We start from the raw sequence: 20373 nt of genomic DNA on the forward strand, positions 1-20373 counted from the left end.
TGGAAATTAGCATTCGTTTTTATTCGATAATGCGATGATTGCCGAGGGGGAAAACTAGCCCTATCTCTGTTTTGTACTGGTCGTAAGTGAAGGACAACACTGTTCTTCCGTCAGGCTAAATTAAAAGTACGTTTTATACGCTAAAATCGGCGTCGTAAACATCTATTAATGTTCAAATCGTTTGCTAGATACACTATTATGTATTTTATGTATTCAATCTCTGTAGTCTGTGCATAGTATGACGTATGACAACAGGACAGAAAGATAAAGTACAGCCTAGTGGGAAAGAGACAACAATAAAATGTACTATTCTAACGGGTGTCTTACGCACCATGCTTATAACTAGGCGTGTATCTATAACTTTATGCAACTGAACATTATTATTTCTATTTTAACATGGATATTGCTGTATTTTTTAATGTTTTAATATTGTTGACATTGAAGTAATACTTACATATAATATAATAATTATTCTAAATTCCATGTATTATTCTCGCATGACTATGATATTTTTAAGTTGATATTTATATCCCTACAGTTGTGATTCCTAAATTGTAATTTGTGATTTATTTATTTTGTAAGATATTCCAACACAATGGCCCCGATTCCTGCAGACACCTCTTAATTTTATTCTAAGTTATACCCGTCATTTTCTTGTCCGCCGAAATGGAAAGTATGCAATCCGTTTGACGTGCTGTCTACTTAATTCTGTCGGGTTATTGGCCGATGTGAAATTTTTAGACGGTTGTTTTAGTTCACGATTCTGCTTAAAATTGACGTGTATTTCATAAATTTTATGCCTGTCGATTACCCGTCCCTTTCTTTTTCAACGGATAAGAAAATGACAGGTATAACTTAGATGACGTCTGCAGGAATTAGCACCAATGTATTTTGTTTACGGAATAAATAGTAAGTTATTTAGTTCTGTGCAATAAAGTAAATTTGATTTGATTCGATTTGAATAAATGAAATTGAACATACTAAATATTTACCTTATTTATTGCAGGGAAAGTACAAGGAAGCAGAGACCCTGTATAAGCAAGTACTGACACGAGCACACGAGAGGGAGTTCGGAACTATCGACGGTAAGTGATCGTCCAATGTGCACACTGCCTTATGACAAAGATAGAGTCTGTCCTATTTTAGTAGTTTTCTTGTAGGACTTCTTATCATTATTTTTTTAAGGTTACCTTTTTAGCATCAAAATTATATAGTAAGAAGGGGCTTGTGGTGGTATTAGAGTTATCATTTTAATATATGACATTATTTTATTACTTAAAAAATTAAAAGAAAGTAATTTGACAGGTCGATTGCAATTGCTTGTAATATGTAAAAAAAACAATATTTAAGTTGCATATAAAAAAAGTAAAAGTCAAAAAGATTCGTGGCCCATGAGGGGATCGAACCCGCGACCTTCGCGTTATTAGCACGACGCTCTAACCAACTGAGCTAATGGGCCGATGAGGAAAGCGGCGAAATTCATGACATGGTTCTTGAGTTGCTACGTTTGTTGGTTGCTTATTTTAAAAAGTGGTCACCATAACTCCTGGCAAAATGACGTAGATTTTAAAATGTTAAATTGATCTTCAATAAGTTTAGCCATGATAATTTCATTGAATAAAAGATTCTAATTCGGTTAGTACTTATATATTTCTCATCAAAAAATCGAAACCCTAATTTTTGTTCAACAAAACACGAGTATAAATTTGAAATTGGAATATTAACATTAAATAAATTAAAAACCTTAAAACAGTTTTTATATCTTGACTTTTATTTTTAATAATCCTTACGAAACAACGATAATATGTTTCGATTTTTTTAATGAGAATTGTATTCTCAGTATTATACTTTAGGCAATGGACAGATTCTATCACGTCTATGCTTAATTATTATTTAAATATCAAACAACGATTTACTTACCTTCTCCCTCTTCTTTGCTTGGTATGAGAGTTAACAACCCCTGTAAATATTATTTGACCCTTATTTTAATTTGCAGTTGTTATAATTTATTTTTTATTTAAAATTTCAGAATATATAGCGTCATTAAAAAAGCCAAAAAAATAACAAATCACCCCGCACCTTATGTATAATGTTGCCAGACTAACGTAGATATGACAACAGGAAGATTTGATACCGTGTTTTTGATGTTTATAACGTTATAATCAAAACTAGCGTTACTTATAACGTTACGTTTTAAAATCGCAAGGCAGTTTCAAATCGAATACCTTTAAATATTATCTGTTTAACCTGACCCAGAAAAACTATAATATAATAGCAATAAAGTTATTTATTTGCATCAAAAACATGTATTTTAGTTTTAGTTAATTATTAAATATGTTCTCGGTGAAGGGATGCAAATTAATATTCATTTTATTATATTACAATAAATTATTACATTATATTTATTAATGTCATAATAAATAAAAATACCTACTTTATAATTCGACAACCGAAATTTGCGGCTAAATAATAATAATTGAATTGTAGTGTAGAATAAAAGGCCAACTAAAAATAAAAAAATAAATTTAAATTAATTTAATTAATAAAATTTTAGTTGGACAGTTCTTAAACTAATGCCGTCCTTCACTTACAATAAATGCAAAAAAGAGATATGGCAAGTTTAGTCCTGTCAAGTGAAGATAGAATGACAATTCGCGGCCTTATTGCTAAGGGCTCTAGTCAGCTCGGCCCCCGGGCCAATTTTATGATGGAGCCGATTTGACTAAAGAGCCTAAGTAGCTATAACTATTGGACTCTTTCTATTTCTTTTTTGTTTTGTATTTCCTGTGTGTGCCCAAATAGGCATCAAAGTATGATACGATTTTAAATTATTAAAATGTTTTAATTTAATATAAATATCAATACAGCTTCCTTGTTCTCGATATTTCAGTTTAATATTATTTTTGCATCGCTTCACCGCGGTAAAATTGACATTCCAATAGTTTAATGATAAACAATGCATAATATAATTGCTCAAATAGAAAATATTGGAGATGGATGACAAATTAATACTTATAAAATTATTTTTTAAAACTACTGAAATAATACAAGAAATTTTGGTGCGTTTTGTGCAATATTATTATTTTTTGCACAATTCATTTATTAAATATTTTCGTTGACATTTTCTATGTGACATAATGAAAAACCCGATATATAAACTACACTACTATATATACAGGGTTTAAAAATAACTTTTTAAAATGCTAATCTATAAATTGAAGCCAGCATAAGATTATTAAAAAAACAATCTCTTTTTTACTTTTGTTGGAATTTTAACACATACATACATACATACATAAACTCATGCCCGTAATCCCTAATGGGGTGGGCAGAGCCACAAGCAATCAAAGACAACTTGCAGCCACTGTTGATACGGTGTCGATACGGTGCCTATCGCCCATAACATTAGTCCATCATGTTAGAGGACACAATCCCTCTGTCGGTTTTTACGACATGCTCGGGAAGACAAGCAGCTGAACGTGTTCTATGTTTTTTATTTGCTCCCAGAACAGCATAGAAGCAATTGGAATTTTAATTACAAATTAAATAACAATCGTTGACCGTTTTTATTTGTGACGTCACACGGATAGATTTTTCTGGAACTTAAGCATAGCTGAGGAGGTTTGGTTGTATATACAGTGAAACCTGGTTAAGTGAGACATCAAGGGACCTGCAATGTCGTTTCACTTATAGAAGTATTCCACTTACCCAGTGTCTCGATTCCACTTACCCAGATAACGATTGTAGCTTTCGTTTTGGCATTTTTCAAATAAACATCTGTATGATAGTAAAGCGAAACTAAAAATGAAGGTAATTGAAGCTCAAAATTTGTACTTACGTACTTGGAATTACGTGTGGAATTTGTGGGTAGAATAAGAATGAGTAAACAAACAATGTTATCTCAGTTACAGAGGTTTATGAATAAAAAAATTACTCGCTGTCTCAGTTATAGAGGTAACTATGATGATAAATCGAAAGAACGAATCCCAGATATAGAGGCTTACCTCGTCCCACTAACAGAGGTAATTCAGTGCCAAAGTGTTGGGACCTCAGCATGAGTTCCAGTTATGGAGGTTTCTCTCTTATCCAGGTCCCACTTAACCAAGTTTCACTGTACCTATATTGGTTGTATGTAACCTAACCCTTCGGGGATATAAGCGAGATGGTATCTTAAATATAAGAGCCACGCTCTTGTCGGTGTAGCATTCTCCATTCTTGTCTATCAAAAGCCAATTCTTAGACCCAATTCCTAAGTCAATTCTTAAGTTCCTTATAAAATGAAAAATAATGTGTATGTGTGTTTTAATGTTCAATTTTGTACATTAATTCAACATTACATACATTCACATATAAAGTAAACAAAATCATAATTGGTACATTTTATGGCTCACGTTTAGCCACAATCTCACCTGATTACAAGTGAACATCTTCTTCTATCGTTTGGGCTGTAAGGTGGATTACCAACTTCATCAACCCTGGTGTCAGGGGAAGGGAGAAGATAGGTGAAGATCGAACGGGGTTACGAAGTAAATACCTATTAATTGTTATGTTGGTATCATTATATGTTTATTGCGCCAGCCCGTGCTCCAATGAATAATCTTCTTTCACCCTAAGGTTGCCTGGCAGAAATTGCTGTTTAGCAATAAGGCCGCCTATTGTGCTTATGTTTTATTCGTATGTTTATGTCCTTTGTTTTGTTGTTGTGCAATAAAGTATTATTGATTGATTGATTGATTAATTCCATCTTAGGAGTGGCTTAACTATAATTAAACATGTTAATTTTCTGCATCTCTCGTGTAAACCGAATGTAATAACGCGAAGTAGGACCAAGATGTGCTGAGGATCTGGAAACAATGCACAATAACAGTATAGAGAATGACTTTCTGCTATTTATTTAAAAATACAACATAATTGGCTACTTGACAGTTTAGGAGCTCGGTGGCGCAGCGGTAAACGCGCTCGGTCCGCGATTGTTGAAGTTAAGCAACTTTCGCAAAGGCCGGTTAAAAAAAAAGTTTTCACCTCGAGCTCCTCCGTGCTTCAGAAGGCACGTTAAGCCGTTGGTCCCGGCTGCATTAGCAGTCGTTAATATCCACCAATCCGCACTGGGCCCGCGTGACGGTTTAAGGCCCGATCTCCCTATCCATCCATAGGGAAGGCCCGTGCCCCAGCAGTGGGGACGTTAAAGTTACGGTTTAAACGGTTTAAAGTGACCTCCGAAGCACGGAATCATTACTTTTTCGGACAATCAGGTGATTCAAGCCTGAAAAGCCCTTAACAAACAAAGGACAGTCTCACAAAGTGATTTCGACAATGTCCCCATCGGGAATCGAACCCGGACCTCCAGATCGTGAGCCTAACGCTCTAACCACTAGACCACGGAGGCTGTCTATTTATGAATTTTAATAAAAAGAAAATGTATAAATAAGTGCGACTATAATCGTCACAAACGTTTATCTATGACTACACAGGCAGCTTCATACAAATTCCATAGTAATTTTGTGTTTTGACGTTTGGTAAAGGGTAACTGATTTGACTAGTTGGAAATTACCCTATTATAAATCAAGAACTTACCTTCATAAAGCCTCGAAGGTTAACGTCTGCGAACCCATATGCAGTGAGCTTAGACGGTCTTTGTGATCTGAAATACAAAATTCACTTAATTTGTGGCTAATACTTAAAAGCGAGCTCCACAAAGTCCAAGTACTCAAGAGCTGGCTGCGAGCCGTCTGCAAGCTTTGTGGCGCTGGTTATATTTGACTTAATCGCGTCAATAAGTACGCGAATAAGTGTAACAAAGACCTCCGTGGTCCAGTGGTTGAGCGTTGGGCTCACGATCACGGTCGTGGGTTCGATTCCCGGGGGGAATATCACAAAAATTACTTCCTTGTCCCTAGTTTGGTGACGACATTACAGGCTGATCACCTGATTGTCCGAAAGTAAGATGATCCTTCGGAAGACAAGTTAAGCCGTTGGTCCCGGTTACTACTTACTGATGTAAGTAAGTAGTCGTTACATAAGCCATGTCAGGGGCCTTTGGCGGCTTAATAGTAACCCTGACACCAGGGTTGATGAGGTTGGCACTCACAATCCACACGATAGAAGAAGTGTATAACATGTTATTCAATATTCTTGTACCTTATTTGGACCATAAGCAGCATCTTGGCAGACTTAGCATCAATCGTGTACCACTTGCTATTGTACATGGAATCACATATATCCTCACTCTGAAAATTAAATAATAAATTAGAAGTCGGCATTTCTAACTTTACAAAATTCTAAATTTTTCATTAGCCAAAACGTTTCCCAAAATATTTTGAGAACCAACCAACGTTTCGCATAAAAATGTTAGCCCTTTGTTTCATTTCCCAACTAAAATTCAGTCAGGCTGATAATGTGCCCAGCACTCACTACTCGGCCGGACAAATGGACTTACCGCGTTCATAACCATTTCACCAAAGAAACACAGGAAGAAGACCTGTAGTAGAGTTATGAAGAGAAAACCGATGAAGGTTATCACAAAAGCGACATCTTCCAGAGCCTAAAAGAAACGTAACACTGGGTTTAATTAAATAATATTACGTGCGCGGGAGTTCACTGTAAAGGGCTACATAAGGCATCTTCGGACGCATCAGCGTCGTGCCGACTAGGAGTCGAAGTGGTCGCCATGGCCGAAATCGGTCGGAGAGATCAGTCAGTCAGTCATTAATTTAAAATAGCCACTGGCCCCGATTCCTGCAGACACCTCCTAACTTTAAGTTATTTATACCCGTCAGTTTCTGGAGCTCGGTGGCGCAGCGGTAAACGCGCTCGGTCTGCGATTGTTGAAGTAAAGCAACTTTCGTAAAGGCCGGTCATAGGATGGGTGACCACAAAAAAAAAAAACATCTCGAGCTCCTCCGTGCTTCGGAAGAAACGTTAAGCCGTTGGACCCGGCTGCATTAGCAGTCGTTAATAACCACCAATCCGCACTGGGCCCGCGTGGTTGTTTAAGGCCCGATCTCCCTATCCATCCATAGGGAAGGCCCGTGCCTCAGCAGTGGGGACGTTAATGGGCTGATGATGATGATGACGTGTGCGAGAGTTCTCCCGATATTTCGACACTGTTGCAAGTGGCATGATCACGGGATGACTGATGAGATTGGAGTGGCGTGATCATGACACTTGCAACAGTTTCGAAATATCGGAAGTCTCATATCCCCATTTAAACGCGGTAAGAACCCGTTATTATGTGCTTTAATTATGATAATAACCGCGGAAACTTAAAACAATTTAATGGGGCTTACAGTTTCAATTGCCAAAAAAGTAAATGTGATATGGTTGCAAAGTGTATACATATTAGTACTCGTGAACGTTTATCTTGCAATGTATGTATGTACCTCTGACTACCCCAATTGGGATATAGTCGTGTTCTTATGTTATTTACCGTAACGTTAAAGCCAGTGAGACAAATAAGCGCAGAGCTGACCATGAAGTTCATCAGGGTAGACTTGCAGTATACCAATTCGAGCTCGTTAACTAAGCTGTAACAAACAATGGTAAATAAATACAGGGTGTTAGTGACATCGTAACGAAAACTTTGAGGGATGATTCAGGCCATGATTCTGAGTTAATATCAAGTGGAATTTTCCGTCGCAAAAGTATGGAACGGAAAATAATTTAAAAAATCACAAAAATTTTCATGATTTTTCCGACATAAAATTCCACTTAATATCAACTCAGAATCATGGTCTGAATCATCCCCCTCAGTATTCGTTACGGTGTCACTAACACCCATACCTACTTGTATGGCTACCTGTATGTACTTGTATGGGGTGTAAGTGACATCGTAACGAATGCTGAGTGGGATGGTTCAGCTCATTATTCTGAGTTAATATCAAGTGGAATTTTCCATCGCAAAGTATAGAATTGAAAATAATTAAATAATTTTAAAAAACTAAAAAAAATCATGAATTTTGCGACGGAAAATTCCACTTGATATTAACTCAGAATCATGGTCTGAATCATCCCCCTCAGTATATAAAATTATTATTCGTTACGATGTCACTAACACCCAGTATAGTATCATAGCAAAACTCAAAGGGCTTTGAAGATTTAAAAAAAAGTAAATGAATCTTACTTGTATTAATCATAATCTATAAGTCATAATCTTGGCATAAGAAAACTACAACTGAATACTTACAACACAACTCTCAAATGCGTCGTGATTAATTCCTTGAATCTGGTCTTGAAATCTGCTCTCTCGGATGTGTTAGAACTGGTGTCCGCTATTTGCTTCACTTCATACGCCAGCAATTGGAAATGCATGGTGATGTGTGAGCAGAAGATGTAAAGGATTGCGTCTGCGCAGAATACTTCCATTACCACTGTGTATACTGAAAAAATAGGGTTGCAGCTACACAACCACGGCTTTTAGAGGTTTAACAACCACTAAATGTACCCTGGCAAAGTTGCCATTAAAATAAAATGGATTGCCGTGGATCGAGTTTGCTGCAGGCTACATTTAAATATCATAAAAAAAATATAACTGTAATCTACAAAATCTTCCCGATTTTAGGCCGGTTTAGTCAAAATAACGTCAATAAATTGTGACGTCTGACTGAACCCCACATGGTTGTCAACGTCAAGGCTGACCATGACGACGTAGGAGAGCAAAATGGTGCCCGAGAAAGAGATGGTGGAAAAGAGAAGGATTGGGGGGGGGGGGGGGCTTTGCCCAACAGTGGGACAAATTATGCTACAGAAAGAACATTGTGAAGAAAAAAAACTCACTTGACCAAACCTGATTGAGGTATACGAACGGATAAATCTTCGGATTGAACTTATCAAACGGATATAACATGAGGAGCGGCAGCATCAATTCAATTTCGTTGGTTTTTATGTATTTGAGGGACATTAGAACCAGCGGCATGGCGGAGAAGGATATTATCGCGATCAAATTGATAATATACAACACTCTTAAAGCCAATTTTAGTAATGTCATTTCCTTCGTGATTATTCCGTCCCTTTCATGCGTTCGTGGTCGCTGCCTTTCGTTAGTTTCCAACATCTTCAATGCGGTGATCATGTTATAAAGATGTTTTCTATACGTAATAAGGCAGATAGTCTTGGAATGTGCTATGAAGGTGATGGTGAAGCACGGGGCTACATAAGTGAGGGAGGTAAGACTCTCGCCCCTTTTAGCGCCTTCCACGAACCACGCCATGCCACTAATCGTTAACAAGGTTAGAAATATGAAATTCACGTAGTAAAGCTTAAAAGATTCAGCGGTATCCTCCCCTTTTCTCAGCGGGAGCCCCGTCCATCTCAAAATGAATCTAATTTTGTCAAATGATTCATCCACTAGAAATTTTCCCGGAGGTTTTGGTTGGGATTCTTCCATCTTGGTAAATTAAAGAAAAGCAAATGATTTATTTTTCTTTTAAACAAGATATAGGCTTGGCTAGGCTGTAATTAAAATATATTTTGAAGAATGTAATCCAATGAAATTAAAATATAATTACTACTTTCAAGTTTTTAGACGTATAGTTACCACACACAATAAAAGGACATTTAACTTTTGTTGTATGTACTTGTAATTTAATATAATTAAAAAATATATTATTTATATGATTAAATATTAAAAGGGTTGTGAGGCGTATGTTTTATATGAAATATTTGAATAATATACATTAGGTTAAATAAGGGCGAGGTAAGGTAGGGAGGCGGAAGCACTGTTCAGTTAAAATTCGTGATAAATTGCTATAAAATATAGAGCAACGTGGGGTGTATCCCGCCTGAAGAATGAGTTACGAAAAAGAAAATTTATCAGTTGAGAAAGCCCGTTTTGATTGAAAATACGTTTTTCTAAGTTTCCATTCAGCTCTTTAGGAAATAAATATAACACTATGATTTTGCAGTAAAACGCTTTGCAAAGGGTTATAGTGTAAAAATATAACAAAAAAAACAACATGTTTGTTTATTCAAATATGTTAAATAGTATGGAGAACTGTCAGAATTTAAAACGCCCAACAGTAGCGACACCTTTTGGGAGAAGTAGGAAGGTTGTATCTTCATTAGTATTACACAGGATGCGATTCCTTAAACTCTAATAAAACATTTTGCCCATTTTTCACATAATAACATACCACACATAACATAAGCTTACATAACCCAATTGGGGTAGTCAGAGGTACATCCATTGCAAGATGAACTAAGTACCAACACCTCACCGAGCTATCTGTTAGACCAACGTGATAGGTGGTGAACCTTATCATATCGTTTAAATAATAAAAACAATTTACTTCTAAAATAATCCTTCTTTTGTTTCGCTGTGGTCGGTATAAAAAAGTATTACATTTGTCATTCATCTCCATTATGTAATGGTGGAGGATAAGCATAATATTTCGTACTAATATAAAATTCAAATAATAAAAAATGTGCTTTTCGGAAAGTTGTTATATTTTATTTTTGTGTATTTTTTGTTCTGAATTGTATAATTTTGTTTTTGTAAATAGTAGGCAAGTAAATACTTTAGTGTGATTGTAAAGGAAATGAGAATGTTTTATTCAATTTAATATTAAAAAATGCAAGAAATATCTTAGGCTAATTCAAGTATTCTCATTTCATATACTTTTCACGCAAAATTAAAAATTTTCAAAACTACAAAAAAAGAACGGCAGAATTATAAGTAGCTTTGATTATATTTTTGTATAGTATTTTGTGCTGTTTAGATCTCTTTTGCATTTGTACGATTGAGGCTCGAATTTTTTCCGTAGTTTTAGTAATATTTTTTCTGTTGCTTACATACATTTCGGCCGGTGAGGTAAAATGATAAACGCCGTAAAAAAAATAAAAATAATCTTGCCATGTGAAAAATAAAAATTTTTTCGCCGTCTTGTCATGCTATCTATAGGCTTAGTTTCGTAATATTCCTAGTTTAATAAAAAAAGAGTTTTTGTGTGTTGCCTATGAATTTTATGTCATAGACAATAATGTACATTTTTTTTATTAAATATTACTGAAACAATCTCTGTTCCCTTTTTAGTCTGAAAAGGCAACTAGTATGGTTGTTTGTTATGACCATATCATTTAAATTCTTGATTAATGGCTTATTTATGACCATATCTGTACAGGGTAAAATGTTTGACATTTGAACATTTCTCATGCAAAATAACACTAAATATAGTCAAATATTTATTTTCATATAACAAGTTATATTTTAAATGTTAAATTGGTGCTGAACCCAGCAGATACTACCTAATTTTATTTTAAGTTATACCTGTCACCTTCCTATCCGCCGAAAGGAAAAGGGACCGATGAATGACAGCTGTTAGTTTTAATATCAGTGCTTGAATAAAACAATAACTCGAACGAAACAAATACGTATGCAACCCGTCTGACATGTGCTGACAACTTAATTCCGTCGAGCTATACGCCAACGTTCCTGAGCGTAAAATTTTGAAAGCGTTGTTAAGATTCCTGTTTTAAATTGACTTGTATTCCATAAATATTCAACCCGTCCCTTTCCTTTTCGGCGGATATGAAATGTAAGTGTTAAAAGTCGTCAATTTGAAAAGTTGATGTTTTGAGAACTTAACGTACATACATACGTACATAAACTCACGCCCGTAATCCCTAATGGGGTGGGCAGAGCCACAAGTAATCAAAGACAACTTGCAGCCACTGTTGATACGAAGTCTAAAGATGGATATGATGAACCTTATGGTGATAAGGGATCAGCCTATCGCCCATAACATTAGTCCATCATGACGATGATGATGATGATGAGAACTTAACACTTTAAAATACTGTGATTTTGGGAAGTGGACGTTTTGGGAAGTAGTCCTTATAAAACTAAAGGAAAATGCTGGGGTCAGCATCATTATTCGAATATTTTTTGTACTGTGTGAATCCTGTTGTTTCGTTTATTTTAATTTTGAAATGTTTTTAAGTTTCTTCTGTTTCTGTTGCTCGATATTTAGGGTTTCATTTATGTAGTTAGTTAACTGTAGCTGCGATTATGTGATCTTGAAAACGTGCCTTGCAGTAGTAATATTGTATGATATAAATATGTTGTGTCCTGTTTGATGTAACGAGTGCAGTGGCTAGTCGTTAGATTATAAAGATTCCGTTTTCTCTCGTATGGATTGTGAGGTCAATGACCGATGTCACCCGACCTGCCAGAGGCTACTGTCATGGCTCATGTAATTACGATTTACTTACCTAAGTAAATAGTAACCGGGACCTTCCGAAGCCTTCCGAAGTGCGGGATCATCTTGAGACATCTAGTAGCTCTCTGGTCTACCACATTATTGACAGTTTCACATATCGATTTTTGACATGTCTCTACCGGTAATGGAAACCAAGACTGCCGGTTGGTCAGCTTAAGTTTCATGTGAATCGAGCAGTCCTTGTGATTCGCCGCTGTACTCTTTACACAAAACGGAAAGACGGTTCAAGCCAAAGTGCGGTCACGCCTAGATACCCAGTGATGATCATTACGAAACAATTATTTACGAAATCTAATTGAATTTACCTACTTTGTATACGTTACATTCAAGCCCAAAGTCAACAATTTGATCTAATTATCTGTTGGGTTTAGGATTCACACATGTGCGTGTTTTCTAAATTTAATTCTTTGTTATAAATTGTGAACGGTGAAAAAATAACTCGGTTCAGATTTGACCTAAAATGGTAGGTTTTCCTAGGTCACTTAGATCAACCATACCCAAACCCTTTTTCCAAGCTGGCCACAAAAAGTTTTCATTACAAGTTGCCTTTTTGATATATGCTAACCTTATTACATCATCCACTCTCTGAGTTCGCACCAAATTAAAATTAAAAATGGTTGGCAATTTGCTCAGTAGCCTTATGCGGCCCATGTTGAGTATAACAGACCTGTACATAGACAAGGTTTTTTATGACAGTTGGATGACTTTGACAGGAGAGCGCCGGTGTGCACAATCCCCGTACAATTTCCATTTATAACAACTGTCAAAATTGTAGTTTTCATAGCATATGGCGTTAGTTCCAATTACGGCCGCAATTAATCCTTGTCGATGTATACAGGATGCTAGTGACATCGTAACGAAAACTTTGAGGACTGATTTAGACCATGATTCTGAGTTGATATCAAGTGGAATTTTCAGTCACAAAAGTATAGAAATGAAAATGATTTAAAAAACACCTGATAACTCCACTTGATATCAACTCAAAATCATGGTCCGACTCATCCCCCTCAGTATTCGTTACGATGTTACTAACAGCCTGTATATCGAACAGCGCTTCCGCTAATGAATGTGACCGTATTTCTGCTTACCACAAGATGAAAAGGTTGTGTCGTGTTTAATAGGCTTATTAATTTTTTTATTGTAATATATTTCACTATATATGGTCCAAAATGTAAACAAAAACTACCCACTTTGTAACGAATGAATATGAAGTTGTTTTTTTACCGCTAGACCAGGCTAACGCGTGAAGTCATATCTTAACTTCAAAAACTTAATTAGCGCTCGTACTCTCCACCGGGGTGAATATCCCTCGAAGATAAATAATTAATACTCAACTGAAAAATATCACAACGCACTTAAATTGTACTGCCATTTACATATTTTAAATATTTTATTTTTTTGTTCAACGTCTCACCCGCCTAAATCTAGTGCAGCTTCTCAACCTGTATAGACGAGGTAAAGTAGCTGCAAGAAAAGCCTCTGCACAGGGCCCTAGACGTTCATAAGAAATGTTGCCTGAATGGATGTCTAATATTGGTTCCCAGACGGTTATTCCCAATCCTTAAATTTCTTTAAATAAATAAAGATATTTTTTGACGTGAGTTATCGTAGCGTACCTTAGGTGGAATTAACATGGCCGCAACACAGCATGGCCGATTGTCCATGTTAAATAGATCTTCATGATAGAAAGGAGTGCTACATGAAAGAGTAACAAGAATTCACATCAAGTTTAAAAATAGAATCAAATATGCTTTATTGCACACATCACGCCTATATTCGTTGGGGTAGGCGAGAGCACGGAATACTATTTACTACGATCCTGATACACCCCTTTCGCTTCTGCCACTCTCATCAAAATATGCATGCTCACCGGTTTGGAGTACTCTTGAAGTGGTCTTTCTTTAAAACGCGCCATCTTGGATCTCGGTATATACGCCTAGGGCTATAAAAGAAAAAAATAGTCTAATTGAGGGTACGGTTTGTTTACATTTTAAAACAATAGTTTTAGAATGGACTAATAGTGTATGTAGGAAATGCAATCCCGACTCGAGATCGCAAATTCGAGATCCCGCGGGAATGGAAGTATCCATCCCGAGAGATCCCGAAGTTTTCGGGATCTCGTCTAATTCATAAAAAAAATAAGTTAGGATAGCTGAAAACGATGAAAACTGCTTGTTTGTGATAGTGAAGTTAATTAAAACACAATTATTATTTTTTGAAAGAAAACAAAGCCTTTATTCTGCTATATTACTAACTAAAAAAATAAGTTTTCTTTGGAAATCAGCATAATCAAAACTAAATCCCGTCAATCTCGAATGGGATCTCGTCATATTTATGAATCCCGAAGCATTCATTTCGAAGGGATCAATCCCGATTGATCCCGAAAAATTTGACGAGATCTCGCGAAATCGCGATCCCGCGAGATCGGTATTGCAATTCCCTAAGTGTATGTGATGAAAATGACACTTTGTTGTGTTCAAAGTATCTGATACTATGTGCAATTTTGTAATGTACCAAATATAAGACATTGAAAATAAATATAAATATAGGTAGGTAGTATAAAAGACAAGTTCCCCGATTCCTGATATTACACACATCCTAATTTTATTTTAAGTTTTACCCGTCATTTTCTTATCCGCCGAAAAGGAAAGGGACGGATGATTGACAGCTATTTTAAGATGAATAAGTAAATGAATGATTAACCCGGGCGAATAAAATAGGTATCTCGTTCATATCAACCCGTTTGACGCTTGCTGTCAACTTAATTCTGTCGGGTTATTGGCACCTTTCCTTTTCGACTGATAAGAAAATGTCTGATATAACTTAAAATTAGATGGTGTTTACAGGAATCAGCACCAATATATCCTTCTTATCTAACACAAATTACTTACTAAAAGAATTCACATAATAAAAATAATTGTTTAATAAAAATATCGAATATTGAGTTTCGAGATTCTAGCAAATGGCACTACGATTACAATATAATTATCACTGTTATACACATAATTAATTATTATAAATCATAACACTAATAAAAATATCGAATATTGAGTTTCGAGATTCTCGCAATTGGTATTCATGTTTTAATACGTTATCAAAGGCATTTAAACAATTAATCTAAAAAAGACATTGCAATTTGACAAAATTGACATTGCGCTCTTATTTTAATATGCGCAAATGTAAAATTGCAATATTGCTTTTTAGATGAATTGCTTCAATGTGGCCTATTTAGACTACATTAGCTACAATTAGTACTGTCGTTAGACGAATAGAGTATAAGAATTGGGTAGTATCCTAGGTCAAAGATAAATTATGAAATTCTGTTTACTAAATAAAGACAGATCTAAAGGTGACGAAAAACGTTTTGTTTTCTATTTAAGTTACTTATGAATTTTAATAACGAAAAAATATTTGAAATATGACAAATTACATAGTAATTTCGTGTTTTGACCTTTGATAAAAAGTAACTGATTTGACTAGTTGGAAACTACCCTATTCTGATTTTTGACAAAACAAAGTTCTTCCAATTGAATTTGTAAATAACAGACGCTGAAATTTTTTGTAACACATTCAAATTCTATTAAATTGTATTCCATTAAACTGGCAGATTGTAAAATATTTGTTTTTTTTTTTTTTTTTAAATTAGTCCTTGTAAAGGTGCGAAGGGTGAAATTAATCGTAACATGAGGTGAGTGGCACAAGTTCGGACATGTGTGGCACAGGTAGGGAACAAATGTGTTTTTTTTTTCTTTGATTTTTTTTTAATTGTGTATCTGCCGAGTGTCACACCTTCCCGACTTGTGTCACATAGTTCGTTTCTTTTTTAATTTAATGGTGACGGATTTTATTAATTGCTTCTTTTTATTCCAGCATTTAGTTAATTAACTTATTTCGAAGATTAATTAGTAGCTTTGATAGGCATTCCAAATACTTATGTAACTTATTGCAATTATAAATTATTACTTGACTTGTACGTAATGCAAATAATAGTGAGGGTAGCTACATACATAGTCGGGCCGGCATGAATCGGCACAGCCGGGCGGTATAAATCGAATATATGTAGATGCATGTTCGAGAAAAAGCCGTTCGGCTTTCACTAGGCGGGCCGGCAGTCATCAAATCGTATAATTGTCAACCCGAATGAACTCCCCAATCGGCACAAGCCGAACAAGTGCAGTAATTACATCGGGACGGCTTTGTTACTCGGCTAATACTGCCGAACCGACTATGCCTGCCCGACTATGTGTGTCGTTACCCTGAGAGGTAATGGTCAGTTTGAAAAACTGACTGACTGATAAAATCATAACCGTTGTTTTGGGTTTCCCGTAGTTGGGTAAACATTGTGGTGAAAAAAATAAATCGTCGCGTTATAGTTAAAGCCACGTGAGCGCCATTTTGATAAATTACATCCTGTGGGAGGTTAAAAACGCCAAATCGAAGCAATTCGTCAAAAGGCAATATTGCTATTTGACATTTGTTTGCATTGCACACTTTTATGTGGCCTTTTTAACCCCCCAGATGTGTTTTTCTTCAACAAAATATCGATTTCTTTCAATTAATTTCAATCCGGATAAACATTGAGACTACAATTTTTGTTCTGGATTGAAAGTAGCTTGCCTATTTTGAGGTTTTGTTAACAAAAATCACATTAGAATGTATTTTTTCAAAACGCGAAGACTTTTTTAAATTTTTCGTCTAAGGCCGTGCATCAATACGTTTACATCCTTACATTATTTGCGTTATGTACAGCTTAACTAGTTGAATCGTCTCTATACTTGTCCTAATATGTTCGATATGTACAGGTGACAACAAGCCCATCTGGCAGGTCGCCGAGGAGCGCGAAGAGAACAAACATCTGCAAAAGGAGAACGCGCCCTATGGCGAATATGGTGGTTGGCATAAGGCAGCCAAGGTATGGTGATATTTCATTTAACACGTTCTTTAACCCTCCCCCCCCCCCCCACACACACACACACACACACACACGCGCGCGCGCACACACACACACACACGCACACACACACACACACACACACACACACATACACACACACACATACACACACACACTAGCGACATAACATCGACGCTCGCCCTGGTGTTCATTCATGGACCGCCGGTCATTAGTCTTTCAATCATAATAGCGTCTCAGGACAGCCGAATTTACGTAAGCCATTTCTAGAAAAAGCTGTTTCGAGATTATTTTTTTTTTATCCATTTATCCAATTCAGATCACGTCAACGTAAGATGCCATTGTTTTTTTAATTTTCCATCTCCAGCAAGAACATAAATGCATCGCACACGCGGTAGTTTTAGGCAGATGAACGTTCGTTCTTTAAAAATTGACGATTCAAAGTGTAACTATGTTACCTACTGAATAAAGATATTTGTGAATTGAATTGATTCTGAACTCTTATTTAGGGACACTGGCGATTTTCCTGCAATTGTAATATAATCGTAAGCTCATATTTTTTATTTTATTTATCCCAGGTGGACTCACCCACAGTGACGACGACTCTAAAGAACCTAGGCGCCCTGTATCGGCGCCAGGGCAAGTATGAGGCGGCCGAGACGCTCGAGGACTGCGCGCTGCGCAGCCGGAAGGAGGTATGGGTGTGATGATACCATTGTATTTTGTAGCCGTAGTTCAGTGAACCAGAAATATTTATTTTATCGGCTGATTCCTACTGACACCTAAATTTATTTTAAGTTATTCCTGACATTTTCCTGACGGGTACTCAACAGGCGTAAGCATGAAGTAACTAATGTATTTCGTAAAAAAGATGTTCCCTCAACATACAAGAAAAGTTGACGCTAAAATGCACGCAAATGGACCGCCCGTGGAGAGCATTTACTGTCCAAAGTGATCCTCACTTGATGCGACCTCAAGGTCATCAAACTTTGTATTCTTAGGGTGGTATTAATAAACTAATCTCAGCTTCGAGACTGCCCTCAAGATCATGTCAGTGTGACAGTTCTCATATGAAAACAGAGACTTGAGGGCAGTCTCACCTGAGATTCGTTTATTAATACCACCCTTAGAGCGCGCCTCAACCTTAACTCGAGTTTACTTCCAGTAAAGCATGGCGTCTATTTATTTAAAAGTTACACACGACAAGTAACAATCGTAACATGAGAAAATAAAAGGTTACAAATGTAGATAATAACCAGATTGAAACCCAAAACGTGTATACACGGCATGGTTACGACGTCATTAATTTCATATTATTATGTTGGCAGTATGATATGCTCGATTCCAGTGAGTAAAGTCCTCAAGTCGAGGGCGTAAATGTCAACTTAAAATACCAAAATGGAGGAAGAGTTAACATTGTAGAATACAGGTGTATTTGCATGAGGCTTTTACCGTTAAAGATTATTGTCGACAAGAGGGTAAAAACTAATCTTGAAGCTAAGTCGAGTCACTACTTCACTAGTTATATTATATAAAGCTACAAATTTTAAATATTTCTGGTTCACAATTACATCTGTGTTTTTATCTATTACACGACTTTACAATTTTAAAACGCACTTGAGCAATACAGTGAACTCTATTATCTTACAGAATTTGTGTACTTGTATTTAATAGTTTATTTAAGTATGTTTAAAGCCATAATTTTTGCGCAGAAACCTTACTATAGTATTTCTGTGTGTTTTTTACTGTTCCAAATCTGAATAAGCTTATTTTTTTCACACTTACACACACAATTTCCACAATATTGCAGATATTTATTATTATGTTATTTTATTAATGTTCCTTATTATTTTATTATGAAAAACGTAATTAAAGCTAGTATGTGGCACAATAATAATAAAGTCTATATTGATTTGCACGCCGCATAGCACGTCCAACAAGTAAGTCACAAACGCTAATACTTAGTGTTGCCGCTTTATAAGAATAAAAATATTTCGTGTAAAATACATTTCAGGTGGCTGACAATTGGCATTTAAAGAAACTTTTTAGTAAAATTTTGACAGGACAAAATTGCAGTGAAGATTTTTTGTGTTTCGTAATCGACCCAAAAACGGGAGCATAGTTTCCCTAGTATTTGCACTTAGTTGAACGTAAACTGTAGACTTTTGTAACGAAATGTGATTAACATGTCTATAATAATAAATATAGGCTACAAAAAAAGTGATATAATTGTCACAATTTAATTTGGAGACGAAGGGCATAAGATGAAGGTAGTGAAGAGAGGGATAGGTGATCATCTGTCGCATTACTTCAGGCATTGGACATCGTGAAACAGTCACGCGCCCGCGCCGGGCGGCACGGGAGCCGCGAGTCGATCGACACGCATGCAGACCACCACGACGAGGTTAGAACGTATTGAAATGTTGGCTGGTGTCCATTTTGTCCATCAATATACGCTGTGTCATGTCAGTTTATAATGTGTCATGTCAATGAGGGACTTTCCAATCGTCGTTCCCCAAAAACACGATAGATGGCATTGTTAAGTTTTTTCTTCGTATAATACTTCTTATTTTATGGATATATATTTACGAGTACACTGCGTCGTTAAATTCGGTTAGATCAACTAAATATCGTTCCGCTCCTATTTTAAAATTTTAAAAATACAAATGTAATTACATTTTTATATTTTCTTCTTATTTAATACTGTTTAGTTGCTTTTACAAGCGGCACGATATTCTTTATTCCTGTTTGTAGTCGTAAGGCCGGGTTTCCACTGACGCGGAGATGGGCGGAGATGTGTTTGACCAATCACAGCGTTCGAGAGAGCGAAAAACGAAGACGCTCTGTCACTCTCTTCCTCACGGTGATTGGTCGATTCCTGTACATCTCAGCTCATCTCCGCACAGCTCCGCGTCAATGAAAATACAGCCTACAAGCAATGTTGTTTTTTTTTTTTCAATATTTCGTGAAGTTATTTCATGAATATGAATCCGTGGTGAGAATGAAACGACACATCGTAATCACGCATGACACTCCGTCAATTGACTTTGGACTGGGTGACGTTTGTTTGCTAGTCACAGTCACTGTACATATTCATCTCGACTGCTGAGGTCTTGTCTCATCGTTCATCCATCTTCGGTGCGTCGTCACTTTTGGCTTCAAGTCTTCACAACATCTCATCGATATCATAATACTTCGGGTCTCACTCATTTTCATGATTGCACGTAGTAACTGTATTGTCTTTGAATG

The 20373-nt window shown here is 36.2% G+C and overlaps 2 protein-coding genes and 1 non-coding gene across 5 annotated transcripts in view; 1 reads left to right on the top strand and 2 right to left on the bottom strand.

Annotated features, from left to right (window-relative positions):
• Positions 1-20373, top strand: part of LOC126373117 (kinesin light chain) — a 75527-nt gene that overhangs the window by 52203 nt on the left and 2951 nt on the right. For 2 of the 3 annotated variants that reach the window (XM_050019124.1, XM_050019122.1), the window contains 4 exons: positions 1007-1085; positions 17015-17124; positions 17703-17819; positions 19439-19528. In XM_050019124.1, the coding sequence (XP_049875081.1) occupies positions 1007-1085; positions 17015-17124; positions 17703-17819; positions 19439-19528 (396 nt within the window). The remainder of the gene's footprint in view (positions 1-1006; positions 1086-17014; positions 17125-17702; positions 17820-19438; positions 19529-20373) is intronic. The other variant, XM_050019125.1, reaches the window with a different exon arrangement.
• On the bottom strand, positions 1386-1459 carry Trnai-aau (transfer RNA isoleucine (anticodon AAU)). Its single transcript has one exon. It is a non-coding gene; the product is annotated as a tRNA-Ile (tRNA).
• On the bottom strand, positions 4468-14156 carry LOC126373209 (odorant receptor 67c-like). Its single transcript, XM_050019262.1, has 7 exons — positions 14083-14156; positions 8183-8375; positions 7427-7523; positions 6437-6541; positions 6139-6227; positions 5575-5641; positions 4468-4844 (listed from the first exon to the last, which is right to left on the bottom strand). The coding sequence occupies exons 2-7, from the start codon at positions 8359-8361 to the stop codon at positions 4776-4778; spliced, it is 606 nt and encodes a 201-aa protein (XP_049875219.1). The 5' UTR covers positions 8362-8375; positions 14083-14156; the 3' UTR covers positions 4468-4775.

Source organism: Pectinophora gossypiella, chromosome 15, assembly GCF_024362695.1.
Source record: "Pectinophora gossypiella chromosome 15, ilPecGoss1.1, whole genome shotgun sequence".
NCBI classification, from domain to species: Eukaryota; Metazoa; Arthropoda; class Insecta; order Lepidoptera; family Gelechiidae; genus Pectinophora; species Pectinophora gossypiella.

Bases quoted from the DNA above. Each gene is read 5' to 3' on its own strand.
- LOC126373209 (XM_050019262.1), bottom strand. From the start codon at position 8,361: ATGGAAGTATTCTGCGCAGACGCAATCCTTTACATCTTCTGCTCACAC. The intron at 5,642-6,138 runs GTACAAGAATAT...TTTGTATTTCAG, and splicing joins CTGCTTATGGTCCAAATAAG to ATCACAAAGACCGTCTAAGC. The intron at 4,845-5,574 runs GTAAGTTCTTGA...CATTGTTTCCAG, and splicing joins ACCTTCGAGGCTTTATGAAG to ATCCTCAGCACATCTTGGTC.